General features: G+C 41.3%; 1 protein-coding gene across 2 annotated transcripts in view; it reads left to right on the plus strand.

Moving 5' to 3' along the window:
- The window catches only part of enpp2 (ectonucleotide pyrophosphatase/phosphodiesterase 2), a 48371-nt gene that overhangs the window by 18433 nt on the left and 8638 nt on the right, over positions 1-21300 (plus strand). For both annotated transcript variants that reach the window (XM_039618974.1, XM_039618975.1), the window contains exons 10-18: positions 4781-4846; positions 5874-5946; positions 6056-6164; positions 7035-7160; positions 12743-12774; positions 12930-13057; positions 19499-19574; positions 20504-20591; positions 20771-20940. In XM_039618974.1, coding sequence (XP_039474908.1) covers positions 4781-4846; positions 5874-5946; positions 6056-6164; positions 7035-7160; positions 12743-12774; positions 12930-13057; positions 19499-19574; positions 20504-20591; positions 20771-20940 — 868 coding nt within the window. The remainder of the gene's footprint in view (positions 1-4780; positions 4847-5873; positions 5947-6055; positions 6165-7034; positions 7161-12742; positions 12775-12929; positions 13058-19498; positions 19575-20503; positions 20592-20770; positions 20941-21300) is intronic.

A 21300-nucleotide genomic window follows, 5' to 3' on the forward strand; every position in this document is an offset into this window, starting at 1 on the left:
AGTTACCAGCTGACTTCGGTTTAGCAATTTTGCTAATTATTTTTAATACTTGATGTGTGTTTGATATGAATGTCTGTGTCTCCATAGCTCACGAGAAATGCAGCTCTTCCTACAGTATTGATCAGAATTTAGTCTAACTTAGCTTCAGTGATCACCTTGGTTGTCTTCACTCAAACTGTGACCAAGGCCAGCTTCATATTTAGCATTTTACAGGCACTTCTTCGGTTTTACAAGAATCGCTAATCCTCCTACAGTATTGGTCAAATTTGAGTGAAACACATGTGCACACAATGGTCAGCTCACGGTTCTTCACTCACTCTGTGCTCAAGGTCAAGGTGATGGATATCTAGAGAGGTACTACATTGCTGATTTTCTAATATCTAAGCTGCTAAAGTATCTTCGGCTCCCACAAACACTAAATCTCTGTATCACTGACTTGTAACTTTGTGTCTGGTGGTAAGTCTGTTGTAAAAAACTGTCCGTACAGCTCTGATAGGTCAGAGATAATCCATTTAAAGGCTGATTTTCCAGTTCCATCATTTAAACTGTAAAATCTTGTATTGTTGCCTTTAGACGGGACAAAACTCATCAACCTTATGCAAAGGAAATGGAGATTCTAATATGTGTTTCATTTTGATAATGGGTCTTTTTTAAACCAAATTATATTATATGTTATCTTTTTCTGTTTGATTTTACTGTGGTAACCAGATGTCTTTACTCCAATGAGTGATGAAGAAATTCACTGGCTCAGGAACCTCCTGCTCTTTGAAAAGTTCCCGCAGTACCCTCATGGTGGTGGTTAGCACTGTTGCCGCACAGCAAGAAGGTCCTGAGTTCAATTCCACCATCAGGCCGGGGTCTTTCTGTGTGGAGTTTGCATGTTCTCCCGTGTTTGCGTGGGTTCCTCCGGTACTCCGGCTTCCTCCCGTCCAAAGACATGCAGCTTGAGGGGATAGGTTAATTGGATAATCCAAATTGTCACTAGGTGTGAATGTGCGAGTGAATGTGAGTGTGAATGGTAGTCTGTCTGTGTGTTTGCGACAGACTGGCGACCTGTCCAGGGTGTACCCCGCCTTTCGCCCCTATGACAGCTGGGATAGGCTCCAGCGCCCCAGCGACCCTGGAAAGGATAAGCGGAAGCGAATGGATGGATGGATGGATGGTCCACACTTATTAATTGCACTTCTTAAAATGTCCCGGGCACTGCGTGGTTACACTTTTCTTTTGTTTTTAATAATCTGATCTTATTTTTTCTTGTGGTTTGCAGCCATGCGGCAGTTTTAGTAAATGTTTGGTGAGATGTAACAAAGGGAGATTAGTTTCTGGAAAAGGAGAAGAGTTTGTCTGTTGGAAACACTCCTTCATGTCCTGGAGTTCTTCTCCAACCTCCCAATGACATTTCCTATGGGCACTGTATCCCTGTCTATAGCCGCCTAGTGTCCCACCGCCTGTACAGCATAATGGTCAAATAATTTGTTGGGCGATACATGCCAATACCTCCATCTTTACAACAAAATGTTTTAACCTGCAGTCTTTCTAATGGCCAGTAGGAGGCGACGCCTCTGGTGTAAAAAGAAGTTCGACTGAACAGAACTCTATGGCTCCCTCAGTTCTCCTGATCTGTGGCCTTAGTAAATTCTTTCTTGAGTTGATGGTCTGTCAGATCAAGTCTTGATGAGTATAACAATATTTACTCAGTAAATCTCAGTTTTATTTCAGTCAAAAATGATTCCTAGCCTTGGCTTCTCAGTCAGACCCACCCACACACATCCACCCTGGTTTCAAATCACCAAGATCCCAGCAGCCTTTTAGACAATAGTAATGTAGATGGTCTGTTTTTAAACCACATTGAAGTGTAACACTGTAAGGTCCAGCCTGTAATGCAGCTGTAGCTTTCACCAACCACACAGGAACATCTTTATATAGCTTAAGATGCCATAATTATGGGTGGCTGTGTTTCAGCTCATAGAGCAGGTCGTCTAAAATGTGAAGGTCGGTGGATTGATCCCCGTCCAGTCCGTTTGCTGATGCTTTGTGTAGGCTCAGGTAAGTGTGTGTAAATGAGCGCTCTTGGTGCTCAAATTGAGTAGAAAGGACCCGCCCATTTACTATGATTAGAGAAAACTGCTGGCCGCTCACTTTTGCAAAAATACGATTTTGATATTTTTGAACTTTTCACCCTGTAAAAAGGTTTGTGTTAAGCTGAGCTTCAGTTCAGGAACAACTAAGAACATTAAGAATGATTCTCTACAGTTCAAGTCATTTAGTGTGTTGTTTGCATCTGTGGGTACCAAATAATATTGAGCTTGTATCACGCTGTCCTTACCTGCTCAGTGAAAGTCTGCAGAGTTTAAATAAACATGCTTAGTGTTAATGTGTGTAAATGACCTCAGCGCTGTCCAGGACTGCAGAATGTGTCTGTTCATGCTCCCTCAGGCTGTTGCATTACATCTACAACTCAGAGGAGCCCACATTTATCAGCAAAGCAGGCTTTTACAGAGCAGGGGGTACATCTCTGCAGAGAGATGGCAGTGGGCTGTTTTTATAGCAATTTGTGCAAATGGGCCTGTTTACACTGCGCAGGATTCCTCTGTGAAGCGGGGTCGCAGACGTGCCACTCTGTAGAGCCGTGGGGGCCAAAGATTGGTTTACATTACTTTTCTTGCACTTGGCACTGACAGAGGTGTGTGAGAAAGAGGCAGGAGTGTCCATATGAGACTTCTGTGTGTTTGGGAAAGCCTTCTTTATACAACCTATTTCATAGTTTGATGATTTAGCAGTAACGCTATGGGCCCTGGGATAGTAACAGGGACCAGGGATTGTTTAAAAGTCTGTGTTGGGTTCAGCTTTTTGGGAGGTCCTCAAACTAACCACGGGCACAGGAAAGGGAAGAATACAAAACGAGTGGGAGTGCACTAAAAACCCAGTGGGAGGTGTGAGGGACTGAATTAAAAGTGTTAGCATCGACAAAAACACAGGAAGACATGGAGAGAAATGCCTGCTGTTAAGTGTTCCCCCACACTCATACCCACTCCCACCGTGTGTCGTACATCAGGGCTTCGTCTCAGACCTGATAGCTGACAGCTGTGGACTGTACAACAGCCAGCAGCTTGGTTGGTGCATTAGATGCTGAGACACACTTTGGGACTTAAGGAACCTTTTTTTAAAAAAAAACATCATCAAAAGTCAGTTTGCCTTTCTCTAAAATACAGGCTATAATATTTAGTCACCTCAACACACTTTATATTATAATGTAAAGACCCTACAGTATTAAAGAGAGAACCCAAACAATTAGACAGTCCCTTATAAGCAGCACTTGGTGACAGCAGGAAGGAAAAACTCCCATTTGACAGGAAGGAACCTCTGGCAGGCTGAGGCAGAGGCAGCCATCTGCCGTGACCGGTTTGGAGGGGAGAGAGAAAGCATATAGAGATCGAGCAAAAAACACAACCTACAGGGAAGAGAAGGCAAAAGTGAACAATGTGAAACAGCAATACTGTACATGCATGAGGAGTGGTATATTAACATATTATTATTGCTCTTGACACCATAAATTGTGCTGTGTTAGATAATGTGGGGTAGAGTAGGTGTATTCAAATACTCTACTAATCCATATATGGTATAACCCTGCACGCTGGTATGAAGCAGGATAACAATTCAATGCGCTTCAGAGGAAAAGTTGATCTGAGTTTGGAAATCAACAATTAACCACAGGTCATGTTAGAGCTCTTATTATAGGGACAGATCTCACCATTAATTGTTGGGAGGAGGCTCTGTGAACCCACTGCAAGTAAACGAGTACAGCGAGAAGGACAGAGCTAAGAAACAAAGTAAAGGACAGCACACCGTCCCATCTGGTTTCAGCTTAGTGAGACTGAGTTTTTCACAGGAACATGAGCCAAAACGTACAGCTTCTTTTTAGTGTTTAGTTTATTATTTTTCACAATGAAATACAAAAATACAAAGCATCAAATAAAAGTAAAGAGGGGAGAAAAAATAAAATACCCCCCCCCCAACAAACAACACCCCTGTTCGCTGTCAAGTAATCAAAAGTTTAAAAGGAAAAAACTTTCAATCAGTGCAAAATAGCACCAGCCAAGGTATACAGAATAGGAAGGAAGAAAAAATAAGCAAACAAATATAATTAAAAATAAATAAATAAATAAATAAATAAAGGTCATTCCTGAACCTGTGTAGATGGTTGGTCAAAAAATATCAAAAAGGGTTTCCAGACTTTATTAAATTTATTTACAGAGCCTCTCAAAATGAACCTAATTTTCTCTAATTTAAGATGAAATAATACATCCTTAAAACAATGCGAAACCGTGGGCGGGGCTGCGTCCTTCCACTTCAAAAGTATTAGACGTCTTGCCAATAGTGTAGAGAAGGCAATAAGTCTTTGACCACCTGCCGGTAGCACCAGACCATCGGAATGGACCCTAAATAAAAATAAAAGTGGATTGAGTGACACTCTCATTCCAAATATGCATGACAAAGCCTCACAGACATCCGTCCACAGCTTCATTTTAATCAGAGTGATGGAGTTCAGCATCTTCTAGCATGTGTAACAGACCTGAACCATAAATGGCTTGGGATGAGCTCGATTGCAGCAAACAGGTGCTCAGCAGGTGAGGGAGCTTCTCCAGGTGACGAGCCAGCTGGAGACTGTGCAGAGATTGTAACAAAGTCTTCAATTTGATATAAAACTGAAGACTGTGTGTGTGTGTGTGTGTGTGTGTGTGTGTGTGTGTGTGTGTGTGTGTGTGTGTGTGTGTTCCAGTGCCATCCCTTTGGAGAGGAGGATACTGACTATGCTGCAGTGGCTTCACCTACCTGAAGGAGAAAGGTGAGCTGTATGTTTGATTGTGTTACATCTTCTTACTTTCATTTTCATTTTCTTTGACATTTGGAACTGCTTGTTCCCGCTTTAATCCAGAGATAAAGTGACACTGATGTAAAGTAGAATAGCTCCATGCAGTGGATGCGTACCACAGCGTACCACAGCGGGACCTTCAGTTCATTGAATGTCCAAAACAAACCATTTTAGCTCCTTTGATTCTACCTTTAAATTAGCTTTCTTCTGATTGGCTGCCACTTGTGCATGGGAATCCTCTGATTTATATCTGAGGGATATCTGCTCTTGGTGACATCATAAAGTGCCAAGAGTGGAAAGCTTTTCCAGCAGTCTGAAACCTGGGCTTTCAGCTCACAGGGTAAAATGTTGTCATGGTTTGTTTAGCTGCTGCCCAAACTTGAAATTTCCTGGATACCTTCAAAGGATGACAGGATACTTCACTCTTTTCTTGCCATTTTCTTTTCTTTTCCTTGCCAGTTTGCCTCACTTTGTTACAACCTAAATGAAGTAATACGAGTTACAGTTACAGATTTTGACCATAGGAGCAAAAAGCCTGTGACCTTAAAGAAGGAAACATCTATGCAAACGTCATTATTCTCAGCCAAAGTTATTATAATGTTCTGGCACTATAAACTCAAACTAAGTGTGGAAAGAATTGTTTGTAATTTAAATAAAAATTGGACTTTTGAAAAAGATTGAAGTGACCTAAATAATATTTTACAGCTCAAAATAGAAATAAAAATAATCAAGAAGTCTTTTGTCTACACTTTCATCTCTGCCAGCATACAAGAGGCTTTTTTAATGGAAGCTTTGGCACTTATGTGTATGTTTGGGTTTTTTGCTAATTATTATCTGTTAAACAGCTCAGGAAGAAGGGTGTGCAGTAAAACACATTTTTCTATGTGAGATATTCACTATGTTGGCAGCTGTATCACAAGAGTCCAAACCAGCCTCTGGAAAATTTATTTCTTGGTTTTACTTCCACGAGAAGTCGACTTTGACTCACTTTCTGTTTCAGGCCTTATGTTTACGCCATGCACTCTGAGCAGCCGGACACATACGGACACAAAGTGGGGCCCATGAGCACTGATGTAAGTACTCTGCATCTGCACATACTTCTTGTGGCATGTTTGTGGACAGCACGCAGTAAAGGACCATCCAAATGTTTGTTTGGAGGATGACTCACTCTGTGTGCTCTAGCTGAACAGCTCTTTGAGGATGATTGACAGAATTATCGGCCAGCTCATGGATGGACTCAAGCAGATGAAACTGCACCGCTGTGTCAACATCATCCTGGTCGGGGATCACGGTACGGACACACACACACACACCAGCACAGGTGTGTGCAGAGGTATTACATGCTTGAGGACCGCACGCATGTTCATCACGCACAGCAGCATCTGTGAAGCAGAAGCAGCTTATACAGAATAACATTGCTTCATTCCAGTTGTGTGACTACCAGTGACTAAGACACAGGGCTACGGGTGGAACACAGACTAAATACACACAGGGAAGGTCAACTGAACACAGATGATACACATTAAAACAGTTTATGTAATCACCTGAGACAGATAACCAGCACAAGATCTGAACTCTTCAGTAATGATTCACATTAGTTCTTGTGAGGAAATGAAATAACAGTAGATACACACTAACTCAACACTTTTGCCTGATTTTCTACTTGCTGTGTGTAAGCCACAGTGAACGAGCAGTACTGTATTCAGTTCATACTTGATGTTTGAAAGCAGGAGTGGGGTGAAATTGCTCAGCAACTGCAGACAGGCTAAAGCAGCTTAAACGCTTTAATGAACAGTCTCTAATTTTTATGTTATTATACAAAACGTACAAACTCAGCAGGGGGTCAAATAATTATTCCCGCATAGCTAATTAGAGATCTAGAGGACATTAAAAGCCATCAGCTGATGGGACCTAGCAGTTAGATCAGCTGATCTTAGCGTTTCACTCTGACCAACACACTAAAGTTTCCTATATTAAATGTTATATCATGTAGCTACAGCTGATATGTATGGTGACAATAATAATCAGGGCAGGTAAGTTTCCACCAGGTTTAATTACAATCTTTAATCCGGTGATTGGAAACCAGACCCAAACTGGAATGAGCTATTGGAGCATGAACTTGGTTTTTGGCTTCAGCTGCTCACATTCTCAGTGTTCACAGGTATGGAAGAGGCCCACTGCGATCGCACCGAGTTCCTCAGTAACTATATGACCAGCATTGATGACATCATCCTCGTCCCTGGAGCCCTAGGCAGAATACGCTCCAGACAGCCCAACAACACCAAATGTAAGAGGTCAAGTTGGTGTCTTTGTTGTGTTTCCTTCTGTTTATTTTAGAGTTTCTTTTCACTCTTATTCTCACTTTGTACTTTTGGTCAGCAAACATAAAAAAAATAACTGTGGTTGAGAAAAAAAGGTTTCTCATGTGATCTCACTGGGAATGCACGCAGTCTCTCTTAGTGAATAAGTGAGTAAAGTTTATTTATAAAGTACTCTGCACAGGCTAGGAGTCACAAAGTTGAGACACAGAAAAAAAGTAAAAGGTAGTTCAGAAGTTCCAATCAACAAAAAGCCTGGTTAAACAAGAAGGTTTAGATCTGCTTTGAAAGACAGAGTCAGCTAAACTGAGCTTTCACAGGAGACCGTTCCACAGTCTTAGTGCCACTCTGAAAGACAGAGTCAGCTAAACTGAGCTTTCACAGGAGACCGTTCCACAGTCTTAGTGCCACAGACTGGACGTCTCTGTTCCCCAACTAACTAATTCTGAGCCTGCGATCTAACAGTGCGAGCAGCAGTTTGTGTAGTAGGCAGCCTTGAGCCGTTTAGTGCGCCGTATGCAAGTACAAGAATTTTATAATGAATCTGCAGGGAGCCAATGTAAAGAATATAAAATAGGAGTAATGTAAGTTTGCTACTAGAACGTGTTAATAGCCTGGCTGCAGCTTTTAATATTGCTCGGAAACGTCAAAGAGATGATTTATCTGGGCAGGTAAACAGGACATTACAGTAATCTAAGCACGATGACACAAATGCAAGAATTATTTTCTCCAGTTCAGCCGCAGAGGTCGTGTGTCGTAGTTTAGAAATGTTCCTTAAATGAAGCAAATGGGAACGAGAGAAAGATTTTAGCCCAGAGCGGAATAAAAAGTAAAGAGTTCAGCAAAAAGAAGCCAGATCCTGAATGCTTTCATGATACAGTGCAGCAGAGCTGTAATCATGGTCTCAGCTTTGCTTACATTTAGAACGAGGTCAATGCTAAAGGTCCGGTCACGTATCCACGATGGAGGAGGGTGCACAGCCTGTCCAACTGGTGACGGTTAAAAGACATATAGAGCTGATTGGCAGTTTTCAAAAAAATGATAAGAAATTGTCAGAATGTCAGAAAAAGATTAAATAAGGTCAGCTTACAATATATATCACCTTAAAGTGACTGTTGTAAATACATTGAATTAGATTGGAATCTAAAGGAAGAAGGCAGAAAGAAAATAATAATGGACCCAGAATTGAAACTTGCGGAACCCCACAGGTTAGGGAGGCAGTGTTAGAGAAGGTCCTATCGTATAAATAGGAAGCAGAGTCAGCAATACTATCCAGAAGTGGTTGTTTACGACGTAAAATTTGATGTAAAAGTGTCAAAGGCGGCATTCAGGTGAAGTAGATCAAGTATAGAAGACTTCTCAGCATCAAAGACATCAAACCTTACATCCCTTCAAAAGAGTGGTCTTAGTGGAGTGTTGACTTTGAAAACTATATTGAAAAGGGACAGAACTCTGTAATTTGTATAATAAAGATCTGAACTGGGGTGGCTGTAGCTTAGATGGTGGACCAGGTCATCAGCTAATTGGAAGGTTGGTGGTTCAATCCCCGACTCCTCCAGTCTTTATTCCAAAATAGCAAGATACTAACCCCTCATTCCTCTCTGATGCATCCGTCAGAGTATGATTGTGTGTCAATGTTAAACAGAAAAAAGTGCTTGTGTGAATAGTTGAATGAGACAAGTTGTGTAAAAACGTGCTATGTAAGAACCAGTCCACTTACCAGTTGACTTTCCTCCACTTTTTCTAATAATATGCTAACAGATGGCAACTGCAGAAAATTAGTTGACATAAAGATAGGTTTCTTTAGTGAAGGAGTTACCTGATCATAATAAAGGAACACAGCCTTGCCTCAGTGAGCTGTTAATAGCTGATAATAGACGGCAATGATGGACCAATGCTAGTCCTAATGGGATTAATGGAGGACTTTGGACTCGTCAATCACATTATTTTAGGAACTAATTGATAAATGTTTTATAGTCATCATCATAAAGTAATGCTATTAATAGTATCACTTAACACTCTGGGATAGGGCGGGGCAATTAATAAAACATCAGCACCTCTGACTGACGTAATGTTGCCCATGCCGGTCGTTTTGGTTTTTCGTTGTGCAGCAGTGGTTATGAATGCGCATTCATTTACAGCCTGCATACTCATGCATTTTACATTTTCTCATCGATTCTGTAATTTAAAAAAAAACATAGCAATAAAGGAAAAGTTGCGCACACTGAACAAGCAAGACAGAAGACAGAAAGTGATGCTTGCACTCTGTGGTTGTTGTTTCTGAACATGAAAGAATAAAACCCAACTAATGTTTTTATGCAAAGAAGTAAAATCAACATTTAAATGTAAACTGATTATTGGTGTGTCCTGTCAGAGAAAGGAATGTGCAGCAATACTGTGTGTGTGTGTGTGTGTGTGTGTATTCTGCCCTAAAGAAATATACCATAAATATGTGGGGCTCTGTTCTAAACACTCGAGGACTCAGTGAAGACTCACTGCACAACCCAAAGCTTTGATGCTGGGCTGACAACTGTGGGCAATCCTCATGTGCCGATTGCACACAGAGAAGTTTACAGTCATAGCTGCAACAATCACAGTCGTTACTTTCGGCATTACTTGATCCACTAATCCATTAATATCCACTTATTTACAAGGCAAACAACTGAGAGGTAGGAGAGAACTGACAAACCGTTAACATGCTTCACATTTAATAAGCGGCCTTGCTCTTCCACCCCACACAGACCAATGTTTTCAACCCCGTCACAAGCATCCCTCTACCGAGTCTATTGTCCTCTCTGAGACAGTCATGGACAGAAAATATTTTTAGCATCAAAACAAATCTTTAAAATGACTTTTATATTTTTTTAGCTGTAGAATGACATGAACCAAGTAACTGTATATTTGATACGGAGGATCTGAGTGAGTTTTTTAGACCTGTACATCCTCAGTGATATTTCAAAACAGAAATCAAAGTTCCAAACATGAACTCAGTAATGAGCAGCTCCACCGTTATTGTTGATCACTTCAAAAATTCGTTGCGGTGTACTTGATGCAAGCGTTTCCATGAGGTGAGAACATTTCTCCAAGTGGTGAAGACGGCCGCACAAAGGGCATCTACTGTCTGGAACTGTTGTCCATTTTTGTAAACTTCCCTTGCCATCCATCCCCAAAGGTTCTCATTTGGATTTAGATCAGGGGAACACACAGGATGGTCCAAAACAGTGATGTTATTCTCCTGGAAGAAGTCCCTTTTCCTGCAGGTATTGTGTACTGTAGCATTGTCCTGTTGAAAAACCCAGTGGTTACCACACAAGCGAGGGCCCTCAGTCATGAGGGCTACTCTCTGCAACATCTGGACATAGCCAACAGCTGTTTGACACCCCAGACCATTGTGGCCTCCCCTCCACTGTGGGGCGTAGAAAACATCTCAGGTGGGATCTGCTGTAACGTTGGAAACCATCAGGATCGTCAAAATTACGTTTTTTCTCATCAGAGAATAAAACTTTTTTCCACCTTTCATGTTCCATGTTTGGTGCAAACGGTCAGTTCTGTGGCGAGACGAGGCCTTTGAAGACGTTTGTTTTTGAAGCCCTTCAGTCTCAGATGCCGTCTGATGGGTATGAGGCTGCAGTCGGCACCAGTAACGGCCTTAATTTGGGTCGAGGATCATCCAGTGTCTTGACGGACGGCCAATTGGATCGTCCGGCTCAGTGCTGGTGAAATTTTTTGGGTCTTCCACTTGACTTTTTTGTTCTGTAACCCTCAGGATCATTAAGGAAATTCCAAATGACCGTCTTACTGCTTCCTACCTCAGCAGCGATGGCGTGCTGCGAGAGACCCCGCTTATGCTGTTCAACAACCCGACCACGTTCAAAATGGAACGTTTTGTTGCTTTTGCCATGAGAACATCATGACAGTTCACGGTGACACTTCAATTACCAGGCTTGTAAAAGGCCTTTGAATCTCCTGTGCTAATTTTTCACTTGGCCTCATTGGATCTGTGAGGAGTTCTCCTTACTGATGTCGGTCATCTCTACAGCAGACAGGTGTTGACACTGTGAGCCTGTACATTTGTATAGTACACCAACAGGTCATCGCAAACAAATGTTTCTATTGCATATCTTCTCTTATGCATTCTTTTTACTCCTCATTGGAAGAATGGACGTTTTCACAAACCGAGATCAAAACGTCCACTCTACTGTAAACATCTTTATAATAAAAAAGCACGTTTTTACATGTTACATAAATAACACTACTACTTCTTGTTCCTCACCATCAGCACAGGAAAAGGAGTGGACTCAAAAACAACTTCATGTCCAAGAACTTTGTGATAGAAGAAGTCAGTTCGTTGCCATCGAGGCGCAGCTCGAACACCCCCGGGTGCCCGTTTCGCCCAAGAGTGCAAAGGATGCGCTGGCTTAAGATCCACATTAGAAAGCATGATGAAAAGACTCAGTGTCTTAGAAGCACACCCCCCTGAGAGTGCTGCCAGACGTCAGTTTGGAGCAGGCAGAGATCCACAGTGACCCCCTCATCTCCAGCACCCAGAGAGGACCCACTTCTCCTCCCCTCATCTACAGCTCTGGTGCCACTGAGCCAGTTCCAAGAGTAGACGGATGGCTTTTTCTCCCAGTCACGTCTGTCTCTTCTTCACGTGGCACCACACCAGCGCCCAGAGATGATCCACTTATCATTCCTTATCTGCTGCTACAGTTTCACCCGTCTGCCACTCGCCTGCCAGTTATGAGGAATGTAAGGAAGGAATGAAAGAGACTTTGATGATATTTGGAGTAAATCAAAACTGAACTGGAGTGAAGCCTGAGTGAAAACAGGAGCAGAGGTTTCCCAGCTTGTCTGAACAGCGGCACAAACTCCAGAACCAAATAAACGAGAGACTTAGGAGTCCCAGTAAATGCATACTGTCACATTTAAAGGCTAGATAACACTGTATTTAGTCATTTCTACAGTTTATGGAGTTTTCATAGTTCATAGTATTGTATTCTGACCAACTTTGTGAACACAATAACTCAAGAAAGAAGTCATGTAGGATTTTCACAATGATACCATAGGCACGTCTACTTGGAGGCTGAGGGGTAGCGCTGGTCACCACCACTATTTTTAAATAAAGTGTTATATCCAAATAATGTCTCTGCATTTGGTTTATTATGTGATTTTCCAAAAAAAGGAATTCTCTTTAATTATTACTAACAGCCCACAGAGCAAGGAGGTCTGGCCCGGATCCGGCATCAAGCTGGCACTTCTGACTGACTGGTGTCATGTTTTAAGCATCAGAATAAGAGTTTTATTATGGAGTCATAATATTGAACCATCATAAAGTTGAATTGTGTTAATGACATTTATAGGTATATATAGATATAATATAAACCTTTCCCATCCTACCCCGATTCTAAGAGCTTGAAGAGATGGGGGGGTTTGTAAGCAGACAGGTGGTGCACACCTTGGACAGGTCACCAGTCTGACACAGTGTGGACTTGAAATGATTATTATTACTTTGCAATGCTTTTCACTTCTGTACATTGTTCTTTTTCAGATGACCCCAAAGCTGTTGTGGGCGATCTAACGGTAAGTGCTGTTTTTAAAATAATATAGGAACATGTAAGCTGTGTGGAGACAGAAAAGCATGTGCAGTATTGTAAAAGACAAAAATGATGCAAAGAAAGAAACATGAAATAGATGTGATGTGTCGGTCAGCTCTCTGCTCATATTGTTTCTTGTAGTGTAAGAAAGCAGACCAGCACTTCAAACCGTACTTGAAGCAGCACCTGCCAAAGAGACTGCACTACGCCAACAATCAACGCATTGAAGATGTTCATCTCCTGGTGGACAGGAAGTGGCACGTTGCCAGGTACAAGAGGAGCACTTAAACATGAAATACTCATACAGTACACATGAGGTAAACTTAAACATAGGCTCTAACAGGAAGATTGTTTTTTATGACTCTTGTCCTGAAAACACAATTGGATAAATTTGACATACGCAGCTTGTTTTAGGCTGATGAACATTTTTTAATGAGAATATAATGAGCAGCGTGATCTACGTAACGTCATAAAACGCTGCGTGAGGCATGGCAGGACGCAAAACTCACAAAAAGCTTTACTGCTGGATTCACTAAATACTGGGAACACAGAACACACAGCCGCAGCAATGAGGGAGACACAAACAGTATGCAGAGCGGCGAGACCTGGGGAACACAGATGGGCGTGATCTAACTCAAAAGACAGGGGAAGCAAAACTGAACAAGCTGCACAGGACAGGAGACGGTCAAAGTAAAGCAGGAAGAATCACGAGGAGTTTAATAACAGAGCAGTTAATACTTTAGAATAAAACCTACAGAGCATCAGATAAAATGGTATGATATGGTTGATAAATCTTGTTTGATCAGACCTCTTCAGGAAACATATGGGATGAGAACTGTGTCCGTCCTCCCGTGGGCAGATACCATCTCACATGAGACCCCACCTGACATAGGACACGTGGAACTTCAGCTCAGGGTTTGAATCTGACTTCATCAGTTCTCTCAGTTGAGTCAGGGCACACAGTAATCACATACTCACTACAGATCCACCATTTGTGAGGAAAAATCTCCCTAAACCTGCGTGGAAATCATGAAGAAGGTCCTCCTCAAAACTGTTTCTTTGTCAGATGTCATCAAGATGATGGTTTGGGCAGAAATCCTTCTCCAAGATTTTAATGCTTGTTTCCCACGGTGGTTATTTGCTGTAGAGCACATAAAACAAAATGTTATTGAGGACAAATTATTAGCGCCTCTAAGAAATTTAAAGTGTGTATCAAAAATGTCCCAATTTCCCAAAAGAGCAGCAGATTTTCAACAAAGCATTATTAGATATATGTTTTCTTTAGAAAGCATTAACTATTTCTATTTGTACACAACAACAGAATTATTTCAGAAAACAAAAAGACCAGGCTGGTTATTATTAGCCACTTGAAAAACAGAGCTGTGCAATCATGTGCTTTGTAATATTCAGCTTGTAAAATCAAGTTAAAACTGAGGGTTATCTTCCAATTTACACACAGTATATAAAAATCAGCAAGTGTTTGAGCCGTCACCTGTGAAAGCATCATGACACAAACCAAGGAAAAATATTTGGAGTTGGGAAAAAGGAATTGTTGATCACTAAGCAGAAGACGGAGATACGAAGTTATCACAAGTGTCAAGAACTGGAGTAAGAAGTATCATCAAGCCACACAATACAGAACAAGCCTGATAGAGTTAAGAAGCAAAGATTTCAATGAGGTGTCCGATGACCCCAGAACAACTGCCAGGACACTCGGGAATGACTTAGCCAAGTCGGGAATTGTAGCCTCATAGAAGACAATCACTGGAATCCTGAGCAGGAATGGACTGTGAGGTTGCAGACCAATCAAAACTGCAGAAGAGACACCTTCAAGCCAGACTGAAGTGTGCTAAGAAGAACCTCTTTGGCCACAGAGACGTTGCTTATGTTTGGAGAAAGTAGGGAGTACAACCTAAAGAGCACCGTCCCCATAGTGAAATATGATGGTAGGAGTATTATGCTGTGGGGATGCTTTACTGTTTTCTGGACTAGGAATCTGGTCAGGAATCATAAAGAAAGAAATCTGGGAAGACCAAAGTGAATGTTAATGACTGACCTGCACAAAGCCCTCGAATCCCACTGAAAATCCCACAGTGGGATGAACTGAACACCAACAGGACCATGCCAGAAGACCATCAAATCTGGAGGAGCTTGAGAGATTTTGGCGAATGGGCTGGAGTCTTGTTGAAAACGACAACAGATGACAGCAGGCCTTTATCAAGCAACAAGGATAGACAACCGACTTGGGAGGGGCTGGTAGTTTTTTGTGAAATAACTGTTTCTGTGTGCAAAGCAAGATAATTTAAGCATCCAAAATAAAACTAAAATATTTGGTCCATATTATGGTAAAAAAGGATATTTAAACAGGCCATGCTTTAGTGGTGCAGGTCCAGGTGCCACAGATGGGCGGTTAAATGGTTAAATGACCATAGAGTGAAAAGAATAGTTGACCAGTGAGATGCTACAGATGCTGTTTTGTGCAGTTATGAATATTCATGGTGATTAAGGACTCATAATCTTTTAAACCCACTGGTCTAAAAGAATATGAGAATATCAACCTAGGCAGAAGTAGTTAAGGTGTGTAGTGGATCACGAGTCTGCCCGTACCTGGAGAGAGACCAAGCAAAATCAAGCAGCCTGCTTACATTAAAGGAGTTTTCATTTAGTTTGCATTTGCTGCTGCTCCTGCTATCCACCGTCGCGTACAGTTGGTGTTGACATGGCGTTTTCAGCCCACCCATCGCTGAGGCTTTTACTGCACATCTTGGATCACTTAAAAACACATTTTATGCCAATGTGTGCTGCTATCAACGCATCATTAACACATGCGGTGCTGAAAAGCTATACGATGTGGCGTCCCGAATCACATGCACACGGTAAAGAAAAAAAAACACGCTTGTATTTTTCAAAAGAGCAGCTGCTGAAAGTTTAATGAGACTCTAAAATCAACTGTGACAGGTGTTTGATACAGAGCGCTGAAAAGTCTGACTGCAGCGATCCAGTGACAAAGAAAACGATGAAGTCATCCTGACTGAAAGTGAAAACAAACCACAGCAGCTAACTGTGTGTGTGCGTGTGTGTGTGTGCGTGCGTGTGTGTGTGTGTGCGTGCGTGCGTACGTGTGTGTGTGTACTGTAACGCCACCTAACGTTGGTACACTGCAGGACGGCCACTTTGTCTCACACATGGCTGCTAAATGAAAGAGATCTTTGAGGTTGTGTGTGTCTGATAGGCAGACGGGCTAATCGTTGGCACTGCAGTGTAAGCAGAGGTACAGCGCTAACACACACTCTCACACACACACACGAGTGCAGGCACATATACGTTAGTGTCTGTAAATCCCAAACCAACAACTGTTCACACCAAATGAAACGATGTTTGTCTCGTTTCCCCTGTCATCTTGTCATTTACATTTTCGACGTGCCTGTGGCTTCACCCTCCCAAACACACACACACACACACACACACACACACACACACACACACACACTTGATTATATAACTGGGAGTAGTGTTTTAATGGACACTTAATAAAAAGTGGCTTCTTTTTTTCAGTTAGAGGACTTTGGCCTGAGTTGATTGAAGGACTTGTTGAGCTAAAGCACTAAAGTAGGTGAAAACTGGCAACACACTGAAGGGCAGCTTCAAGACTGAGGAAACTGTCATGATGTTGTAGCTGTTTGAAGGACTACAGAACCAGAAACACAGGATTCAGTTGCTACATGTTATGCTAAGTTGCTCAATAATAAATGAACTGCATCCATGAGGGGGTTTACATTGAACAGACTGAATAGCCTGGTTCCTGCAGCAGCATTTAGAAACCTTACCTCACCACCGCCATGTTGTAGTTGGAGCTATAACCAGAGGGTGGAGTGCTAGACTAGTGGCTAAGGCTACAAACAAACAGAAATATGTACTAGTCAGCACTAAGTAACAGATGAAAGAAATGCTACAATTTGACTTACAAAAACGGGGCAGAGACTTTCTGGATGGTCTGTACAACAACAACAGCCGGTGTTTATCACAAAGTAACTAACAGTGTAAACTCCACTGAATATCATCACTGGTCTACAGCCAAACTGTAGTCACTGAAACTGATGCTTATAACTGTTGGCTTGCTTTAGTTTTTACGATATGCCTTTAGGTCAGGTTTAAACCAAATGTGTTTAACTGAAACCAGAAGTTACTCAAATCCATTTTGAGCCTTTAATGTTCAGATATAATCAAACATTCACACCTTTGGATGAAGTTGGGCTCGTGTGAATTGAAATTATATCAGGTATGAAACATGATATTATAATACTTGAACTTTTGACCTCTACCATGACCTTGTATTTGACCTTCCCACGTTTGCTACTTTCTTTCACAGTGTGCCATTAAAAGTACTGTGAAATGCTTCTAAAATCTCTATCTTGTTCTGTTTGTGAAGTGAAACTGTGAAAAGTGTGAAAGTAAAAGTTGCAGTTTGAGGTTTTTCATGCAGCAGCTTCTTTGTAACTAATGTAATGTGAAAACACACAGAAGCTTCCAGCAACCACTCAGTAACTGGTCAACAAATATGTCATTTTCCATAACAATCAGAAGTTGCAGAGGTTTCGCTGAATGGGCTCAAGGCCTGCGTGACTGAGGCCTTCAATAATGAGATAAAGTCAGTAGTGGACACACACACAGACAGGCGAGTGAGGAGTCCAACAGATCTACATATCATTATTTAATGTTTCATAATCACGCTTCTCTCTGTCTTCTTTTTTTTTTAAACAATGATTTATTGACTTTTTGGAAACAATACAAACAGCAACAAATCAGCACAGCCCAATACACATAATGAATTTTATTTAAAAACTCTGGGGTACGCTGCAGTCTATGTACGATTCTGTAATGACTTTCCTGCAGGCAGTTACAGGAAACATTTTCTTGGCAGATCTAAAATTATTGGACCACGCTTCTGCACTAAGCTCAACTTCGATGTCAGTTTCCCACCGAACCCTGGACTTATCGGTGGTTACAAAATTCAGAGACAATAATTTCTCATAACAAAGAGAGATACATTTCTTTCTTGTGATTATTTCCTCATTAAATTTAAGGAGAAAGCTTTCAGTAGGATTCAAAACAGGTTGACTGGCTGGAAATTTAAGGGAATTTACAAAATGTCTTACTTGCAGAAACCAAAGAAGTGTTTCTGTGGTGAATTATACCTAGTTTGAATTTGATTAAAGGTCATAAAACTACCTCTTTCAAACAGATCGCAAATAAATCTTATATTTTTAGGATGCCAATCATCAAATATACTCAATACCAGGAGGGAAAACTTTATTCCTAATTAGAGGCTGCAGTGCACTAGAAAAACCCTTTCTTCCAACGTGGGCAGCAATATTATGCCAAACCTTAGACGTCAAAAGAAAATTATTTCTGACACCAAGAGGAAGGTCAGCCAGATAAATAGATAAAAGACTAAGAGGTGAAAGAGGGTCACAGCACCAAGTATCTACGGGTGGTTCGCCTTGGTGTAAAAAGGAATGTAACCACCCTGAGATTATTTATGCATGGCAGGCCCAGTAAAAGTATAGAAGATTAGGAACTCTCTGTCTTCTATGTTCAGACTTTTTTCAGATTTCTAAGTTGCTACACAATGAAGAAAGGTCAAAGTGAGATAAGAAGCTTAGAATTAATGATTAAAATCAAATACCTAAACAGTGTATGTGGGTGTAAATTGTAAGGAACTGAATAACCTGGAAACAGTTGCAGCCAGCAAAACAGTCAGCTATTTTTATTCTTTTGGATTCGGCACATAAAAAGCCACAAGAAATAACAGAACTGAGAGCTGTGGTGTAAAAGACAGCCTGTTTCAGCAAGTCTGTCTGTAAAGTGTCCACACCTCTAATTTTATGTCATAATAACATTGAGTTATAAAGAAAAATCATATTTGTTTTAAAATGGAGAAATTAGCTATAGACAACAACACAAGCAAACTGCACAAATATTCGTTGTGATTAGAGCGATGATAGAGGGATTACATAGGCACTTTTAGTTTTTGGCACATTTGTGTTGGCTGCTTTTCTCGGGCCTGGAGGCCGCAGCTTGTTAACCAGTAAATCATATGACAACCTATTTTGACACTTACGATACAACAGTTACACCAGCCACACGTAGTTTAGCAAATGATTATACTTCATTCAATTCCTGTTAAACGATGTTTTAAGAAAAAAAAATCAGGTTTGCATGATTAAAGTTTGCTCCAGCAGTGGGTTTGAGGGAAATAAAGAGATGTTTCTTATTTATTTTTGTTGGTGGAAGGTTGGTGATTCGATTCCTGGCTCCTCCAGTCTGCATGTCAAGTATCCTTGGGCAAGATACTAACTCCAAGTTGCTCTCCGATGCATCCATCGGAGTATGGCTGTGTGTGAATGTAGTTAGAAAGCACTACGTAAGTGCGTAAGTGAGAAAGTGCTTGTGAGAATGGGTGTGATTGGGTGAATGTGGCATGTTGTATAGAGCGCTTTGAGTGCTCTGAGAGAGTAGAATCAGACCATTTACCATTTATGAATGTAAGCAGAAGGTGACATTATTAGAAAAAAACAAATATCTTTTTATATCTGTCACACAGTTTGGCTTGCTTCTTTGTTGCCAACCTTAGCAACACTGATGGTAGAAACCATGTACATCACTGTCCTCTTGGTTACAAATGAGAGAAGATACCGCTGTCATTACAGGAAAGTCCCTGAAGGCAGGAGGCACTGTGGCTTTGCTGGAGATCATGGATATGACAATAAGATCAACAGCATGCAGGTACTGTTGGCAAGATTCACTTTGTATTCACAATACCAGCTCAGCGTACACACACTGTACACACGGTTACACACTGTAACCGGTATTAAAGCTCAGACTGTCCTAACATTCAATAAATATTATTGTAAGGTAAAGATCCTACAACAATACAGAGAAAATGACCCCCTGTGAGCAAGTTGTTGCTTAGGCAACAGTGGGAAGGAAAAACTCCCCTTTAACAGGATAAAAGGGGAGCAGAACACTCCAGCAGGACCAGGCTGGGTGGGGGGGCGCAGACATGTGCCGTGACTGGTTAGGGATGAGGGGAGGAAGACAGGAGAAAGACATCCTGTGGAAGAGAGCCACAGATTAATAAAAGGAATAATTACATGCAGAGAGGTGTGTAAACACAAAGTGAGTGACTGAAGAAGAAATGCTCAATGCATCATGGGAATCCCCCAACAGCATAGACCTAATGCAGTGTAAATAAGTGAGGATTGAGGGTCACCTGATCCAGCCCTAACTATAACTAACGGCTGTATCAAAAAGGAAAGATCTTAGCCTCATTTCCAAAAACTGAGGTGTCTGAATCCAGACTGGAAGCTGGAAGCAAACAAACAAAAAGACATTATGTGCACATTTCATAAACATTACAGGAACTTTAATCGTCTTCTTAAATACATGAAATGTAAGAAGGAATAATAATAAGCAGAAGACAGGGAACAAATTTATAAGAAACCACTGAAATATTCTTGAGATTAAAGTCATGAGGAAAAAGCCCCAAAGATTTTTCCCACAATATAAGCCAACTGCCTTTATTTATTCATGTATTGAAATGTATGCAAATGTAGAATAGCCTTTTTTAAACTCAATAAAAACATCAGATATATCAAACATTTTCTTGCATTTGTTGTAACAAACTAACCCGTGTGATGAACTTTTGCTTTCAGACTATTTTCGTTGGGTATGGACCTACATTTAAATTCAAGACTAAAGTTCCAGCCTTTGAAAACATCGAGCTTTATAACGTAATGTGTGGTGAGGATTCACTTTTTTTCCATTTGCATTTCTGTGTTTAGGTCGGTGTCTCGGTGTGTAAGTGCACATCAGCTTGAAATCTGAGATTTTTCCACAAGAAGGATGTGTTAGCTGATGTTTACGTGTGTTAACGTGCGACGTCTTTAGTCTTTAGCTGATTTCAGTCACATTTGTCTCAGATCTTCTAGGTTTGAAACCGGCCCCTAATAATGGAACTCATGGCAGTCTGAACCACCTGCTAAGAACCCCCCCGTACAGACCCACCATGCCAGAGGAGGTCTCCAGGCCAACAGCCTCTGGTGCTGTGCCTGCAGGGACAGACAGCTTGGGGTGCAGTTGCGACGAAAAGGTCAGCCACGATGACTCAGAGGCAGACCTGAGCCCAACTTCCTGTCAATCCCTAAAGGGAATTCAGATTTTTTTGTCTTTTTTTTTTAAATTTCTCAACTCAATCATATGTTCAGCAGATGCAGCATCCATATTGTGACGCTCCTCTTCCATCGTATCCCAAAGCTGTTCTATCAGATTGAGATGTGTTTGTCAAAGCCATCTGATCACAAAGGCAGGATGGATTCATGTTATGTACAACAAATTCTGACCCTTCTGTCTGAATGTTGCAGCAGATATCACACATTCCTCCCATCTTCTATTGCTCAATTTGGTGCTTGTATGAATTGCAGTCTCAGTTTCCTGAGACTCACAGGAGTAG

Source organism: Oreochromis aureus, linkage group 11 (genome assembly GCF_013358895.1).
Source record: "Oreochromis aureus strain Israel breed Guangdong linkage group 11, ZZ_aureus, whole genome shotgun sequence".
NCBI lineage: Eukaryota > Metazoa > Chordata > Actinopteri > Cichliformes > Cichlidae > Oreochromis > Oreochromis aureus.